The 18554-nt window shown below is 38.9% G+C and overlaps 1 protein-coding gene across 1 annotated transcript in view; it reads right to left on the bottom strand.

Moving 5' to 3' along the window:
* Nucleotides 1-11519: 11519 nt before the first annotated feature.
* Nucleotides 11520-18554, bottom strand: part of ATP10B (ATPase phospholipid transporting 10B (putative)) — a 47265-nt gene continuing 40230 nt past the window's right edge. The window contains exons 15-21 of the mRNA XM_033073511.1: nucleotides 17418-17494; nucleotides 16748-16873; nucleotides 15486-15686; nucleotides 14827-14907; nucleotides 14615-14719; nucleotides 13998-14185; nucleotides 11520-12018 (exon numbers count right to left, since the gene is read on the bottom strand). Of these exons, the coding sequence (XP_032929402.1) occupies nucleotides 11520-12018; nucleotides 13998-14185; nucleotides 14615-14719; nucleotides 14827-14907; nucleotides 15486-15686; nucleotides 16748-16873; nucleotides 17418-17494 (1277 nt within the window). The remainder of the gene's footprint in view (nucleotides 12019-13997; nucleotides 14186-14614; nucleotides 14720-14826; nucleotides 14908-15485; nucleotides 15687-16747; nucleotides 16874-17417; nucleotides 17495-18554) is intronic.

Here is an 18554-nt window from a genome sequence, read left to right as displayed (position 1 = left end):
GACAAATTTGGCCTGATTCCTCAGGTGTTAGGCATTTACATTGAATGTCTTTTATGCTTTGGAAACACAAAGGGGGAATAGGAGAACAAATTAGCCAGTGTGAGGGGTTACTCACTTGGACTTAATATTTTTACAAAGGGCAGAACCTCTCTTGTTATGCAGAGTGTTGTGAGACTCTGGCTCTAAAGAGACAAAAGGTGCTTTTGACTGCTTCCTGCAGTGTTTATTGCTTTCACTTTACTCAAGTAATGACAAAACTGGCATGTGTGTGGTTGAGCAAGTAATTCTACAGTTTCCTCTGTGCCCCATAGTGTGCCAGTCTCTCTGCTTGTCCCCCAGTGCCAAGTGACACATACAGGAGTTCCAGGTAGACATTTGCTGTGCATTCCTTCCATCAGGCCAAGAGCACCTCTAGCCAGAAAACACATCTGATAGGGTGACTGCAGCAGGCTGGGGACACACTTCTGTTAGAGCCACACTACAACCAACCATCTCTGCAATGTATCTTCTCTTTATCAACAGGTTTTCTCCCATGAAGAAGAAAATGCAGAAGCGTAGCAAGCATGCAGTGGTGTAGAAACATGTTGCAGATGCTATTTACTTAAAAGAAAAGTTTTATTTTGGTGTCTGCTTGGAATAAATGTAATTAAAAGGTAAGTAGAGTGTCTTCTTCTTCACTTAAAATATTACATGAAGTGCAACACACCTCTGTGTTGCACAATTTCTTATTTGTATGTGCATTGCTGTAAAAGGCCCTTTTCCAACATTACAAACTGGTGCAAAAAAATCCTGCAAATAACTAATTAAACATTAAAATGCTAAGCTATTTTGATGCAAGATATCTCAATGTAGCATATTGTCTTTCAAGTGTTTTATTCCAAAACCTCAGGAAAACTGCTGTGAGGGTGACTTGGGGGATGGTGGTGTCCTTCTACTCACTATGGGACCTATAAACTACAGTGTGATGCTTCAGTTGAACTTCATATTCAGATGTTAGAATTTGAGAAGTGTCCTGTGAATGGTCCTTGAACCAAAAAGATTTGAGTGAAGTCTTTAGGGAATGATGGGGGACGGTGGCTAAAGATATAATTCCTCTCTGGCATAAAATACAATTTTCTGACAGCTTTTCATCCCCAGAAGTTACCTAACAGACCACAGCATGAGTCTTCTCTGCAGGGTCAAAAGTATTGCTTATGGCATACAGCTTTATTAATCTCTTTTGAGGTGATATTGTACTCAGTGTTCTTTGCCTCTTACCCTCTTTTCCCACCTGAGCCAGTGCCTTGAACATTTCCCTTCCCTTCCACCGCTCTCTGTGTTAAACTGCAGTGGGGGTTATGAAAGTGCTTCCCTAAGTTCGTTAGTCCCAGGCTTCAAAGTGCATGGACAGGAAGGGTGAGAGATATGGGAGCTGGTTATTCTGCAGTGTCTGGTAGAAGCTTAAGCCACCCACAGTGTGATTCACATGCTCAGGGGACTGATTAAGCACAGGAATACCATTGCATGACAATGTCAAATAATGACCTTGATTGTCATTGGCAGATGAAACCAGCCTGTGTGCCTTTGCCCAGAGAGGGACCAAAGAGGAGTGTGTGTAAAAGCAAGAAAGCTGGAAGGAAAAACTCCTTGTCTGGGGAATTTCAGCAGAGATTTTCTCTCCTCTGCCTCTGTGTAACTGAACTGCAACTCCAGCCCAGCATCGAAGCTCTGGATGGAAATACAATACCAGCATCTCGGCAGACCCTCAATCAGCTTCCAGGCAGGACCCTTCAGACCACGGCTGCTAGTGCAGTAGATTGTAGCCTTTTCCACCCCTGAAGACAAATCTATGAGGGATTGGGAATTTCTGAGTCATTAAATTACAATTTCAGCCCTGCTTTTAGGAGCAGAACTGGGGATGTATCAATAGGAGGTTTCTTTTGGAAAGACCCATTAGCCCCACACCACTGTCAGTTCTGTGGATACTCAATGGGAGGTTGTTTTGTCTCTGCCTTTAACTTCAGTTGTGAGCTCTTTCTTCAGCTCTGACATCTGATTACATTCCCAGTCCCACTTCTACTGGCAGAGTATCATTCTACAACCCATTACAGCTGCCACTCATCTAAATTAAATGATTTACATTTATTTGATAAACACAAAGAGTTTTTTTTAACCATTTAGAATGGGAAGTGATTTTCTGTTTTGGCTGCACACATAATGCCTGGAGAGAAAGGTGTGTTGGGTTTTCTGTGCCTTCCAGTCATCTTCCCTCCCACCCCATGGCTGGTGCACATCAACTCACAAGTACCTCCCTTGCTGTCAGCCAGGCACTTTTCAGGGTGTTCTGCCTTTTATCCCACCCACCAGCAATCTTTTTATCAATGCTGAATTTTCTGTGAAGTCTTATCACCTTTCTTCTATCAATGAGAAGAAATACAAGTGGCTGGTGTTATAACATAACCACAGGAGAAAGCATTAAACTGAAGCTCATCACCTCATCAACCCATGGGTTGTGAAGTATTTATACAACTAATTAAACTTTTTTTTCCATCTATCTCCTAAATGGGAACTTCATTCTGATGAAGAAGTCCAAACTTCCTCTGGGGTTACAGCTTTGCTTCAGCAAAACTTTTCTCCAGCAGCTGGAGAGCAAAGTAATAATGAAAGATATAATTTATTTGTTAGTGAAAGTAATGGTGAAGTAAAAAGGGTAGCTTTAAAAAATAAAAAGGCAGAGACAGTTTTTACTACAGATGGAAGGTAGAACCAAAAACTCTGGAAAGGCACATCATATGCCATACTGATAGATGCCACCAGTGATTAGTTTGTCAGAAAAAACCCCATCAGATAAATGGTTTTTACTCTTTGTTTTGCTGGATCCTATGTTATGTTCTTGCTGATCCCAAGGGGAGCCCGCTACTACTGTGTGTTGGACAGTCTTTTGCTCTGGTGTCCTCTGCTTGGTTCCTGGCTGTTCCTGCTCACCAAGAGCATGGAAAGATAACAGAACATCTTGTATCCTGTGGGAACAGCTGCTGTTAAGAGGTGTCACTTCACTTTTTATCACACTTAGTTTTCAGGCAGCAAGGCTTTTGCATGGTCAGTTCTTCACAGGGCCATCTACGTTGCTCAGTGACTTTAGGAGAAAACAAGTTGCTTATGTTCTCTCATGGAAAATATCAGTCTTGAAAGGCAGCTGAGGAAAGAACAGGGAGATAAGAAGTGTTATGATTAAAAATTGCCTCACTATTCTGGTGTGGTTTCATCTTAGCCCATGGAGTAGCAAATGTTTTGACTTTGAGGCAGCAAGGCCAGATTTAGTTTTTAATCACCATCATTCATTATATATAATTATTTTATATATATATGTATATATAGGCAGTGTAAGAGAAATATTGCTCAATAAAAATTGTGTTTTATGAGGCCATGGGGATGATTCAGCATAAATAAATGTGTAGACGTTGAAGTCAGACCTTGCAACATACATGTTATTAAGGAGTAATAATTTTGTGTGTACCCACTGTAGGAATAACAGTGCTTTTATTTTGTACTAGACATTCCCAGAAACTGCCTCACACCACATTGTAGGCCTGCCAGCCAGGAGAGTCTGCAGGCTGTGAATCCAGCAGCTCTCTCTGGATGGGGTACCTCAGTTCTGCCCATTGCTCAGCCACAGTAAGGGATGCTGATGAAGGTAAAAATGAAAATTACAGAGAACTCAAGGAATAATTAGTGTCCTCAATTATGTTTGTAGTGTGAAATCTGCTGCCCTACAAATCTGATCCTGCCAGCCCTTCCAGTCCTGGGGAGGGACCAGCCACCTTGGTATAAAAATAGTCTCAAAACCAGGTGACCCCCACAGAGCTTGTCTGGGTGTGAGGAGTTTGAAAGAAGGTTAAGCCCAGGAGTCACAGGAGACAGGAGGAATGCAACAGAAGTTTTGGAGTAGAGCCATTCAAGAATTATTGTTAAAGATTTTTCCGCTCTTGCCGCCATTTCAGTTTTCTCTTTCCCCCCCCGCCCCCCCACTCAAACTTATTTATCTTTTTTGGCCTCAGATTTGATTTAAATCATTGTAGACATCTTAGATGTATACTGGAATAGCCTGTTTAGACAAGCCTGCAGGCAGATCTCATTAGCATGAATCTAATGCTCTTTTCCTCACCTTGGAGTAGTCCCGCTGTGTAACCTGGAGAGTGGTGAATGGCTGCAAGTTTAAACTCAAGAGAAAACCAGACTGCAGGGGTGAGCTGCAGGGATCAGCTAATTCACCTGCAGACTGCGTGTGTGTGAATGGAAATCACAAGTAGCCAGACAATGCAATGCAGTGTACACCCACACCTGGTTTTTTTGGAATTTCTCTTTCTCTTACTTTTAGCAAATGCCCTGGTACATTACAAGTGTGGAAATTCTTAGGAAATCATCTTTTTTTTTCTTCTCTGAAAGTTTTTAATAATTAAAATAAATACACATTAAAAAAAAACAAACAACTGCAAGGAGCACTTTATTATCACCTGCACCTGCCTCATGTAGAACTACTTGAAATACCTTATTAAAAATGATATAAGCCTAAACTAACTTTTACTAATTCTGGTTTTTCATAGTTTAAGCTCATAAACTATAGACTGGGTGGTTGATTTAATCCTCACCATAGGTGATCTGTCAGCCAAAATCAGCCTAAGTTTTGCTGACCACCATGCCTGTTCATTTCAGCTGTACTCTTCCACACACAGAGACTTACCTTCTCCATCAATCTTGGTAGTGCCAATGCCATGGGAAGTTATTGTATTTTAACAGTACAACCCACCACGGTGCTCCATGCCTTGATCTTCGTGTGAGCTGAGAGTAGTTCAGTATAGACTTACTGAAGAATAAGGAATTGTACATAGAAGGAAGTATTAAATTATTTGGACAAAACCTAACAAATATAATCTTTCCTCTTTGTTAATATAAGTACCTGGAAAAACTTATCTAAAGTAATGTACATAGATACATGCATCCATACATGTTTATAAATCTTCTGGGTGTGCATGTACACCTTTCAGAGGAAAGACTTCAGAAATGCACATCTTTACTTCCCAGGATTACAGCATTTCATGATTAGTAGTTCAGGTCCTCTCACTGCATTATTGCCAGAATGACAATTACATTTTATTCCTTTCCTTCTGTACAGTTGAAATTTTTAATATCAAATGTGATGCTTTTGACAAATTTATAAAAAGTACTTAATTTGTAAATTAATGTACACAGGTTTTTCTGTGGAGTTCAGCATGGTCAAGTCTGAATGCTCTTCAGAAGCTGCTAGGTGACAATGTCATACCTCAGCTGGACAAATGCATTTCTGATTTAGATTCTCTCACTCTTTTTGCTTTCAAAACCATTACAGGACTCTTCTATAAATTCAGAAAATTTCACTGCCTAGATGAGCCAGAAAATCAGAGAGGTCTGATTTTCAAAGTTTATTTGCAAATTATATGCTCAAATACCTGATTTCCTCAATCAAAGTAATGTTTATGTCTAAATGGTTTGCATTTCGGTGCTCTACCATCAGCCTTGAAATATCAGAAAGCCTCCAGGCTGAGAAAGTTATTTTCAGGATTTTATAAATTACTTTCCGAACTGAAGATGGAGTGATTGGAAGGAAACTCATTCCTTCAAGTTCATCACTCTCACTAGGATGATTAAACACTATATAATTTAACATTATTTGCTGATAGAAAATCAAAGCATTTGCCCCCAGCATGCTGACATTTACAGCAGTGGGGAACATTTGCATGTTTTATGCTTAGAATAACAGATGAGGTATGAAATAGATTCCGATAATGGTTTGAACACGATGGAACTCTTCTCATTTATCACAGCATATGAGCTTGTTCTCAATTCCTACCATTACTGTGATGTTTTCTATAAACTAGAAGAAAAGCTTTATTTTGCTCAAAGATAATGGATAAATCTTCAAAACTCCAGTAAGCAGGTTCTCCTCAAGCATGCTCCACTGTAGGGCTTATCTCCTTTCTCACAGGTTTTGAGTTTGGTTTTCTCATTAATAAAGTCTTGAATAGACAAATAGACATGGATTGTCTTTCTCCCCTGAGACACTGGACTGTTGTTTGATTATGTGAAAATATATCACAAATAACAAATTATGTTAAGTAATCTCAAGAAACTTCAAATAATTTTAAATTTTAAAGAATGCAAGTAAAATGCATGTGTGGTGCCAGAACATTCCTTTTAAATAACCTCCCTTCAAAATCAGTATTAGGGACTTAAAATGTTTATTTGGTGCAGTGCTTGGACTGCATTATTGAAGAGTATTGGAGAGTTAGGCTCGTATTGACTCTAAATTTTAGCTTTGGGTTTTTTATCTAAGAACTAATTGCTGCAAGCACAATTGTCTCTTTGATGTCTGTGTACTATATTCCCTCCCTACTGTGATATTGAAGACTATGAAATTGACCAAAGAATCTTAAGAACAGATTCCCGGTACTTATAAATTTAAAATTTTTGAGAAATACAATTTGAGTCTACAGCATTACATCCTCTAAAAACATGATTAAAACCATGTTTATTTTAGCTACTGCAAGAGTCTGGCCATTCTTCACAGTCCTCTGCACTTAACCAAGAACATTCATGAATGTGCACTTTATTAGTTCTACTCATAAAGCATGTTAGATGGACACTTAAAGCCCTTAATGACAACTGAACAATGATGGAAAGCAGTTCAATAATTTGTTTGGAAAACTCTGGAAGGTCTTGGATGTGTTCATGTTCTTCCTTCATCATTATGATGTACTCCTGATCTTCATACTGATAATCCACCTCCTATTCCATCCCATGTACACACTAACAGAATGAAGAGTCTCCTCTGCTCTTCAGATCTTGACTTTGACAATGTTAAGGCAGCTCATGGAAAGTAATTTCATTGTCTAAGAGGATGCATTCAGATTGAACTTACGTAGATATTTGTCCTTCCTGGCAGAATTAAAGTATTAACAACACAAGATAGACACTAATAAAACTCCAGTGGAAGCCAGCTGATTTCCAATGAGCTCGACTGACCTGCCTACAGGTTATTGATTTCTGTTTGCCCTGTTTTGAATAAAACTAATAAATATCTAGAAGTTACCTAAATTATCTGTTTCAGGTTAGATACAAAAATGTCAGTAAAATAAAAAGGAATACAAGCATACAAAAAGCAGGGGCCATCTCTGTTTAGACTCTTCTGCCATTGTATTGTATAATTATTGCAAATATTTTTACTGCTTCCTCTCCCAGTTCCATTAAATTTTTGTCTCAGCTTTATGGTGTTGTACTGTAATAGGTACAAGAAAGCAGCAGCATGACATGGTTTCTGTGAAGGTCAAAATTTAGTCTCTGTGAGCCATAACTTGACCCTTGTGTCATTTATGTTGATAATTTATAGAGCTCTGCTCTCCTGCTGAAGAACACAATAAGCACTAATTCTCTGGGCACTAACGTGGGAAGTATGGCTGGACATGGATGCATGCTTCAGTAGCTGCACTGGGAAAGTGGGAGAATAACTGTTAATTTCTATGCCTTCAGACACAGATCCTCAGATGTTTTTTGAAAAATAATGATTCAGGCTCTATTCAGTCTCAGTCTTTTTAATGTAAATGAGCATAAACTGGTGTTACACTAAAGAGCCAGACAGCAAGTTCTGGTTGCAGTTGTCTCATGTACTGATAATTGCAGCAAGTTCCAGTTACTGGCAATGTCAAAAGTACCTTATAGCTCTTCAGTATTATTTGGTCATCTCTTTAAATCTCACCCTCTGTGATCATTATCTTCAAGAGCCTCTTGTCTCCACATTTATATTTTTACTCATCAATGCTGCTTACAAGTAGCTAATCATGCCACATCCTGCCAGCAGTCACCTTACCCGTACAGCTAATAGCCCTATACTCATACAGCACCTCAAACTACAACCAAACATTGCAGCATTAAACATTGCAGCATCAGCCAACAAAGTGGGAAAGTATATGCAATTCATCTTCGGGAAAAGTTCACTGTGCTTCAGCAGAGAACCGATCTCCACAGAACATTAAAAGCGAGACACGTAAGGAAAGAGAACAAACTGGAATCCTGCTTCTCTCACATCCGAATAGTTCTGCATTTAACATTGCACAGTTATTTCTGACTTGCAGCAGATAATCAGCAATAACTGTCAGAGAAATTTCCAACTGGCCATATTTAGACAGACATGAACAAAGTGTATACATGTTTGCACTTCCTGCATCTTGTGTTACAAGAGCCCAGAATACGCCTGTTTTGAGAACACAGGGGATGGCTCTTCACTGACCATTGCAAAAAGTAGAAGGCTGCATCTATTAGCCAACAGACCTGGAAGGTCGTTCTTGCTCACTTCTATGTGAGATACCACTTCCACTTTTTCACATAGGTAGAACTCTGTATAGCCCAAAGCATTGCTCAATATCATTAAAATAACATCATAGACAAGAATAAAAAGAATGCAGTATTTTCACACATCCCTCTATTAATTTTAATGTTCTATTGTCCAAGTGTATGAAATACTTAATATCACCAGAAGATACATTAAAAATGAGACTCCTGTTCTGTTATGAAGCATTCACATCAGAATTAATGGAACATGGACCTTGACAGTATTATTAAATATGTCTTGAAAGAAATAAATAAAGCTACCTTGGAAATCCACTTAGGTCTAAATAACCCATTTAGTAAATACACTTCCTTTCTTCCAAAGAAATTCCTTAGGAGACTGTCTGTCTTGCTGTAGGTTTGTTTTCACTGAAAAATAAAGGTTTTCTCTTGGTCTTACATGCCCAAAGGATGGATAGTATCAGCTAATTTACCTCACGATCAAAGGGAAGTAAGTGCCTGTTTGACATTTTTTAAGATGAGATAGTTCATGTTAAGTGCATAGCCAGAAGCAGAAAGAAGATCATATTGTTTAGCAGTTAATATGGGGCCAGAACTGAGGCAGCATCTGCTTCAGAGAATGGCTAGCAGCACTGTCACCCAGGAGGGGAGATATATAAAGGGCAAATTTGTTTCTGTTTATTTCAGCCTTCTCTCTCCTCAAGATCAAGGAAAATGAAGGGGTAGTTTTCCGCTATGTTGCAAACTCTCCAGATAAATTCATCCATTGGACCATTTGTGGTAATCTACAACACAATAGAATTATCAGTTTGTATGTTTAGCTACAGAATTACTTAAGGCATCCATGCAAAATTGGATTATTTCTTTCTTTTAACCGACATAACTGTTTTTCATTGCAGCCTAGAAACTACTTAGAAAAGGACTGTCCCACTTCTTATATTTCCAGATATAGCAGGAAATACATCATTAAATAGCTTTTAGGGGTTATTTTGTTGGAGTTCCTAATTACTCTTGTTTTCCCTCCCTTTCTAAAAAGGACCCTCCCCTCTATGCTATTTCTGACCCTAAACCAGGGCAAAATGCATAGTAGAACTGTTTTGCAGAGATTGATGAGAAAACATGATGAGAAAACTGGCTTTCAATTCAGGAAAGGCATACAATTGACATTCAATTCAGGAAGTCTTCCAGATTTGGTTAAACATAACCTGTCTAGCCCCTTGCACATTCAGATACATTTAAGATCCAGTTCTTCTGATATGTGTTGCTAGTCTGCAGAGGAACAGCCTCTGGAAACATGTTTGCTGCTCATGGGTGACAGTAGGAAGAGCACTCCTTCACCTCTGTTTTTGTCCTCTCAACAACAGAGCAAAGCATGACCTTATCACAATTATTTCTACCAAACACTTCACATTCTGTAGTAAGACAGTAAGGAATTGACACCTTCTTTAAGTTCAAAGGAAATGGACCATTTAATGTAAAAAAAAAACCAGCTGTGAATGGTAAATAATTGATCTTTAGTCTTGCTGCCCCAGGTTCATTCCCAGCTAGTGAGAAAACATTTGAGCAATCTCACCCTCCAATAACAATAATCTAATCTATAGTAATTTCCTTCATTTTGTTCATTGAGCAAAAAAATCTCTTACTGAATTGTTTAACTACTGACAACTAATACTCTAACAAAAGGAGTTCTTACATATGATTTTGCTCTGGCTGCCAGAAATCCCAGTGGGAGATATGCTACTCATGTTACCTGAGCTGTTTCAAAGTAAGAACTTGAAGACTCCAGCTACAGTAATTATAACATACAGAAGTTAAACTAGCATTTGCTAAATAGGTTATTAGAAAGATCACATGTTGTCATAGGTAGTAAACAGCTAAACACAGCATGTATAAAAAAAGGCTAAAAATCTATTAAATCAGAACCAGTGGTAGATTTACAAAAGTACAGATGTTTTAAATTTTAAACAAGGTAAGATTTCATCCCACATTGTGAAGAAAGGCTTGGGAAATGGTCTTCCTAGTCAACATTTCTATAAGAAATACCAAAGTCACCTTTCATTGCATTGCAATAAGTAGTTATGATGGTGACATGTTACTGTTTTCTCTGCATTATTTTGCCCTAAGATACCAAAAAGGGTTAACGTATTATGCATTGGTCATTTTACACCATGTACTTACTACAATGTGATTAGTGACCTTCATATATGGCTTGTCAAAATCTCCATTATTGAGATCCATCAACTAATGAATGTGACCAACTTTGTGGAGAAGCATGATTCATATTTGATTGAATCAGCAGCACCACATAACAATATAGGGAATTGAAATAAGAAACTGAATTTCTAGAGGAAAAATCAGGGACAGTTTTAGAATTCTAGGACATATGTCCTTGAATGCAACTTGTTATACCTGTCTACTTTTGTAGGTATGAAGAAGTAGACTCCACTTACCACAAAGTGGTCTTGGCAGTAAGTTCACTATTTATATTCTTCAGCTTTATGAACTCATTTGTCCTTTTCTTAACAATATCAGGTCAAATCTGCATAAAAATCCTAAGCTTACTCTTAAGAAGGGAAAACAGGCTGCAGAGCTGATAATGTTGTATATGTAAAGTACATATATTAAAACCTGGAACATTATCTAATGTCTCTCCATTGCTGTTATTCTGCAAGAACCTTTAGTATTTGCAGGCTATAATTTTTCATCCAGAATTATAATTAAGTTACTAAGCTCTTTTTAAGATTTTGATAGTAAAAATCTAGAGTGGGATGCATTGCTTTAAGATTTGGTTTAATAAAGAATGGATTCTCTCTCTATTAACTCAATAGCATAATAATAACAACATTGAAACTTCAAGTAGTCCCTATTAATATGATATGAAAATTTGTTGAAAGAAAGTAATTGTGCAATTCTCAGCAACTACATTATGCTCATGTAACGTTCCTGTAACATGACCAAACCAGGAAGATCAAAAACTCGTGTAATGATAAACCCAGACATTGATGCATTCAGCTAATGTTGCATATTGGAGTTGCTATTGCACTACTCCAGTCATCTCTCTCTCCATTTCTAGTGAGCAAAATGGCTAAGCATAAATATTTTTATTTTCCCTGTTGAGTCCTTCTCCACATGGGCTGTGGGTTCCATTTCTGAATGTTTCTTCAGAGTGTCACTGAACTCACTGACCGCCGGTGACTTCCGAAATTAAATCTGTTGGCATAATCTTTAGTCAGTTTGCCACCATCCTGCCCAGGAACTGTTTCCCTGCTGGGTACAAGAGGATGATGGCCAAAGAAAGGCCCTGCTGAAGAATCGGTAGCAGCAGATTCTTCCTCTGCCCATCTATTAAAGAAGTAATAGCCTTCCTCATGTATCTTTCTGCTGAGAGGACCAGAGGCAGAAACTCCCTGATCTTCTGTGTCCCTGTGAGACAGGGCTGCTGCTGGATGTAGAAATGGCGACACACATAAGTGGCTGATGCTTTGGTCGAGGTCATCATTAGATGCAGGTGATGCCACAGGTGCACCAGAAGTAGCTTCTTTTCTTGATCTTAGTTTCTGGATTTCAAGATCCTGTTGCCCCTTAGGAAGTTTATCTATTTGCTGTGCTTTCAGAATAAGAGATGCTCCAAAGGTTCCTCGTAGAGAAGAAATCAAGAACCTGATGAAGGAGGAAGGGAATGGATTTTTTTACCAGTTGGCTTATTGCATAAACCACATCACATATCCCAAATACAGATACTAATTTTCCATTGCTCTACAGACTTCTGGTAGACACCTTGTACTTGGCAGATGAAAGTTGACTCCTAGATCTCAACAGAGCATGTTACTATATATTTAGCTTGACCTGTATAGAGTCAACTATATATATATATATATACAATCTTTTTTTTTAGTATTTATAACTACTTGTTTGCTGAACAGTGAATAGAAAAAATTCTCAAGAGATACAATATTTGACTAAAACGGGTTAAAGAAGACATCTTAATTTGTTAGATAAGAGAAAACCAGAAGTTAAAAACCTCAGCTTTTGGATTTTTTCAGAAAGCAGCAACAAAAGTGTCCTACCTGCCCTTTGCAGGATAGAGAACTCATGTAACTAAATATTGCGTGCTGTGAGACAGTGTACATTCTCTCTCCATGTTATGTCAGCTTTGTGTGAAAATCAGTCTCTTTCAAAGCACTTTTAAATTAGAATTTGACCTTTACATAGGTGGCTTCAACACGTATTTTGAAACAAACCTGGGTACTCTGTGAAACTGCATTTAGAAAGGTGCTATCCTTACATCCTGCTGCTAATGCATGTATAAACAAGAATTACAAGACTAAAAAGGCTAACAAGGGACACTCAGTACAGAAAGGGCTTTTAAGGCAATGGATTTCTTGGGCTCGCACAAGCAGGAGTGGATGAAGCTTATCTGCTGTGCCTGTGCTCAGACTGGTCAATCCCAACAGAATCTCAGGTCTGGTCGGGAAGTTAAGAGCATGGGAAAGCCCAAGGCTTTCTGTGTAGATCTGCTGTGTATCACAATGTCCTGTGTCTTCCCCCTCAGCTCGTTTTCTGTATTTTGTGTGCAAGTTTTCAGGTAAACCAGACAGGAGGACAGAGAAGGGATGGGAAACTGTGCCTCCCGTCCTGTAAACTGCTCTCACTTGCTCCTGCCCTTCCCACAGCCCTGCGGGGTGTCAGGCCCAATTTCCTGTTGGGTCTCTGCAGGGTGTGAGTCTCAGTTACCTCTTGGGTCTCTGCAGGTGTCCTGGCAGAGCACAGTCTGCCTTCCACAGCTGAGAAAATAATCAGGTTCATATGCAGGTAAACTCCAAGAAACATAGTGGCTCTTCTCTTGACAATGAATAAACATGAAATTCAGACCCCTTTCTTCTTCTCAGACTTCAGGGCTTTCGTACTTAATGCTGTGTAGTTTGTGTGCCTGTGCAGAGGCAGTTTTGAGGTGCAGATGTGCAGAGCACTGCCAGATGGTGCTCCAGGAAAAGCCCGGAGCAGGCAGGGCACAGGCCAAGCCTCCCCCTGAGTGCTGCCGCTCAAACAAAAGGCAGTACTGAGGGGTAGAACCCAGGAGAGCAATTATTTTTAAGAAACCTGTTAGAAGAAACCAGAACCTCAAGACACCAAGTGAGGCGATAGGGAGCGAGCAGCACAGTGCAATGGACCACAGAATGGAACTTAAATTTAGTGCATTTTAGCAAAGAGTGGTTTCACCACTGCTGTGATCTGCTGGCAAGCTCATTTGTAGTAGAAATGGGTCTTGGATATTCTGCAGATGAAGGACTGTGCAGAAAATAATCTGGGGTACCTAAATGAAAGAACAGCAGTTTTCCAGATTTGAAGATATGAATATATAACTCTTAACCTCAGTAACTTGCTGAGGCAGCAAGGACCTTAACTGTGAGTTTTCCTGATGGGAAAAATAAAAGATATATAGTGACTGATCAAGGGTTGTATAACTGAATAAATTAACAGTTAATGAACTGGAAGTTTGAACTCAGGCATCTGACTTCCATGCTGATCAACTATCCCTATGCAGCACGTGTCTGACACTTTACATATTTACATTATTGTTTCTTCACTCACATGTCTACAAACCCACAACAGGAAAACTGAGAGGAAAATATTCAAACCTTGGTAAGAGAGCGATGACAGGGGTAATAAGGCACAGTAGATAGAAGACAGGGTCTTTGAGCTGTCTCTCCATAATCCAGTAAGGGTTGGTGGGAGAGTTGCAGAGCAGGCAGGTAGCGTTGTAGATTACTGAGAAGATGACGTATAAAGCCACACTGCAGATCATCGTCACCAGATGCAGCATGGTCTGCAAGCACAAGGGATGCCTGTGAGACCCTGACTGGGTGTAAGACAGGAGGAGACAGGGAGAGTTGGAAAGAATGCATCTAACAGAGCATTTTACTGAAATCTACAGTAGGAGAAATAGCCAGAAATTAATTTAGAAAACAGCAGTGAATACTGTTCTCCAAATAACACTTCCTCATACATTGAGATATGCAAATATTTTGTACTGTCCTGTCCAAAGGCATGGTAGAAACAAATTCTATCACTGTGGACATGAAGGTGTTAAACTGGGGTTAATAACAAATTCTGGCACTTTGTGAAATCTTAGTGCACCTGTTACTTTTTGTGACCCAGAATTCAGGTAAATGACTCAAAGAGAATTCTATGCCTACACAAGATGCAATGTTCACAAAAAAAACAGTGCTGTGAACAGGACCAGTCAAACACATACCCATGTTTTCATTTCTAGAGCCAGGTGGAAGAGAATGGTCAGGAGGGAGATGGTGTTGATGGGGTTTCCAAAGGAAAACACATCTATATCAGAGTCTTTGTACATCTACAAAACAGGCAGAGAAGCTGTGGTTAGCCCTGACTATTCAGAACTGAGTTTACTACTTCTAAGGAGGACAGGAGAGTGAGAATATTAATAAGCCTGTTACTTACCACATAGGGGACAAAGAAGCAAACGAGGCTTTGATAGAAGGCATCCAACATTGTAATAATAAAAGTTGATAAGTTGTATATCTGTAAGGGTTTATAGATAACAGTCATTATGATGGGATATACGTCTCTAGCCTGTCCTGCAAACACAATTGCTGTCTGTTTTTCTTCTATTCAGACTACTAATTATTGCTAACTGGTCTCCTTCTATGAGTAAATGCCTCCTGAGCAGCTGATTAAACCAAAGGCTTATCTCTAAACAGGCATTTTATCTGTGTTAAGCCCAGACAGACCTTAGGAATACTACCAAGTCAACCAAGAATCTTAAAGGCTGTATTTTGGCCATGTTGCATCCCTTCACAAGGGATCTTATTCCTCAAATTCTTTATCCAAGCTTTCTAGAGTTATAAAATTGGTCAAAATTCCTTTCTTCTAATGAAACACTTATTTTGTGCCATTTTAATTTGTCATATTTATACTTATCTAGTGACCTATGGTATCACAGCTCCCATGGAGAAGAATGCAGTACTGGAGAGATAGAAGATTGGGCTCCTGATGTTTCAATGGTCCAAGTCAGTCTAAACTCTTTTATTCCTTTCTTCATTTCTAAGCAAAAAAACCTGTACTCCTTTGGATTATCAAGCAGTTATATCATGTCATACCTCTGAATTTTGTCCACTCTTGTACAGCTCAGGCAGACGTAGGAGTGTTTCTGCAGAAACATCTTTATCAAGGACTCCAAAGAGAAGAGGGGGCAGTGAGGTGAAGAAGAGGTTGAAAAAAATCATCTGCCAGTTATCTATCATGGTGCTGCCTGAGAACCCACAGAAGAACTGGTACCAGAAGAGCAGGTTGACATAGCACTAGGGAGAAGCAAATACAAACACATAGTTCCACCTGTGTTTATGTGAGATACTAGTTATTAAGAGTCTCCTAAGAGGATAGAATTTTGGTTAAAGGTACTGCATTTCATTCTATAAGGCAATCCACTGTGATACAGCTTTTTAAAAGCCATTATAATTCTTTAAGAACATACCAGGGAATAATTAAGTAAACTGTTCACAGCTATGAGCACCAGATTTTAGAATCCTTTCAGAATCTAGTTGTCCATGTGGAATCAAAGGTATGCTGCTCCCTAATGCTACAGGGGAGATTCAAGGACCACAGCATCCTAGTCTGGAGAACTGTTTCACATTGCAAATAAATAGCCTTTGAACTCAAATACAGGAAAGGGTTCATTTCCACTACAAATTTTAACAGTGATAAGAAGTAATTCTTATTGAAAATTGTTAAAAACCACAAAAAAAAATACTTTGAATTCTAAATAAAAAACCTTTTATGCTCAGTCTATTTCATGTCAAATAGACTTGTTTGCCCAGTCTTGCAGAAACTGAATTACTTCATTTTTTCCACACTTTGTATCATACTTAAACGCATAGCTCATTTGCATATGCATTACATTTTTAATACAAATGACAGCTATAACTGCATCATTACTTGCAAGTGGTTCCTATAAAAATTCAGAGGTTTCACAGGCATGCAGTTCTTAGCACACACTCATCCACATTTGAGTGCTAATAATCTGATCTCCCTTATGCAAATTTTATTTTGAGGCTCATGGATATTATTAATAAATTTTCTTGTGTTACCATATGAAGTTGCTAAACCTTGAGTCCTTTTTCACTCTGGAGTAATTCTATTTCAAAATATATTTAGAGCCTGTATTTTCCTCAATGCTCTATGCAGCATCTTGCTAAGAAGGAAGGGGCCCACTATACATTTGCAAAGTGAAGAAACACGAACTGTAGGTTCATAAAAAGTAAGAGTATAACCTGCAAAAACCAAAAACAACCAACCAAGAAAACTCCCAGACCTAGAATTAACCTTTACTAGGATGAAAATTTCACAATTTTAATCATCTTACCACATTTTTGTAGAAAAAGTAAATCACCATCTTTGCCAGGCGAGCATAGCACCAATGTCCGTGGACAAGAAGGAGCTTCTTGAGATGCTTAAATCGGGATATTGCAAAGTCACTGGCCATCACAGCCTTTGGGAAAAAGAATAGAATGTCATTTATAATACATCCTTTTCACATGCTATGTAATGAAATTTGAACATAGACATCGAAATAATTTCCTACTATTGAATATTGTAGAAGAAACAAACCAACAAACTAGCCCTCAAGAATATATTTGGAACTTTCTATCTCTGCAAAACTCTCCATTTAAGGAGAATAAGGAAGGGGGATGTGTGGGAAAGGGTTCAGGGCAGAAGACAGTGGAAGAGAATCCATAAAACCTGGAAACCTGGAAATGCAGCAGCTGAGATACAGAAACCAGATGCTCACCTAACACTGGGTAGAAATCAGCTAATTTTCCATTCTTATGAGCAAACACAGGTTTGTCCTCACTTGATAATTTTTGGCACAAAATGCCTTTCTTTTTGGGCTGGATCCATAATTACAAGCTGCATATTAATTTACGATGCCAACTTGCATTTTTAAGATGACACTTGAGAGTGTAGGGCTATTATGAAACTTATTAAGCCTCAAGAGACTACCTGACAAAAGAGGAAAGAAACTGAGAGGATACCTGCATGCCTTCTTGGCCAGATATTCCAATTCCAACATCAGCTGCTTGAATCATACTTACGTCGTTTGCACCATCCCCTAGAGTGGGAAGACAGGATGGAATAATAACAGTGAAAGCAACAGTGCCTCCATCAGAAGAAGGAAATAATCTCAGCTATGATGATTATTTCAAATATTCTGTACTACCATGTGTGTTGATCAGGAGAAATGATGCAAGACATCAAGGCTCTGGTCTTGGTCTCTCTCCTTCCCAGGAGACCTGGCTCAACCACGGCAAAATCCAGGATTGGGACTGGCTGAGTGGCAACACAGCAAACCCCAACACCATTTACCTCAGCATCATTTTGTGTTTCTGCTTGGGCAAATCCATATGCTCAGGAACATGCTTTGCAACACCCTATTTCACTGAATTCTCTGAATCTACGACAAAGTTAACTGCAGGTGACAATGTAAACAAGCCAGTTTCAAGAACTACTTTTCTCATTTCAGCTTGTAGCAATATGTTAAATTAAATGTAACCAAGTTTCCAGGGAAAGAACAGCCACGCTTACCACTTGCAATGTGGAGATTGTAAATTAGGTTAGCTGGTAAAGTAAATGAAGCAGAAGGCTGAAAGCTTATAGTTTGAACTGTAAGGCAAACTAATATTTCAAAAATACGATAGACTCTTCTATTTGTTTTGTCCACAGAGGCGCATTGTTTTAGTTTGGAGTCACCTAAATCAACTCATCAAGGGTTTTAGTGGCATCACTTACCAAAAGTGTGGTAAAAACTCAAAGCATTTCACATTATTTGGAGGTAAAAGGCAAATGAGTCAGTGCTTAATACAATTCTGGAGATAATTCCATTTTCACCAGCTGGGAAAATCTGACAGGAAAGGGCTTTATGAAATGATAGTGGCTAATCTTGAGTGATTTCCAGGCCCAAAACAAGGACATTTTTGAGGTAATATGTATATGTGTTTGTACTGATGTGAATGAAAGGGACTGCTGGGAGATTCTGAATTTGGAGTGCCTTCATCTTATTTAAAAGGGGCACATTTGCTTAGTGAAAGCCAAAGGAGGAATTTTACACAGGTTTTGATCAGGAAAAATAAAGCAATGCTGTTTGCTTACTGCATCTATCTGAGGCACAAAAG

This window comes from Catharus ustulatus, chromosome 15 (assembly GCF_009819885.2).
Source record: "Catharus ustulatus isolate bCatUst1 chromosome 15, bCatUst1.pri.v2, whole genome shotgun sequence".
NCBI classification, from domain to species: domain Eukaryota; kingdom Metazoa; phylum Chordata; class Aves; order Passeriformes; family Turdidae; genus Catharus; species Catharus ustulatus.
Note: the sequence above shows the minus strand (reverse complement) of the source record. Positions and strands in the feature narration are given on the sequence as shown.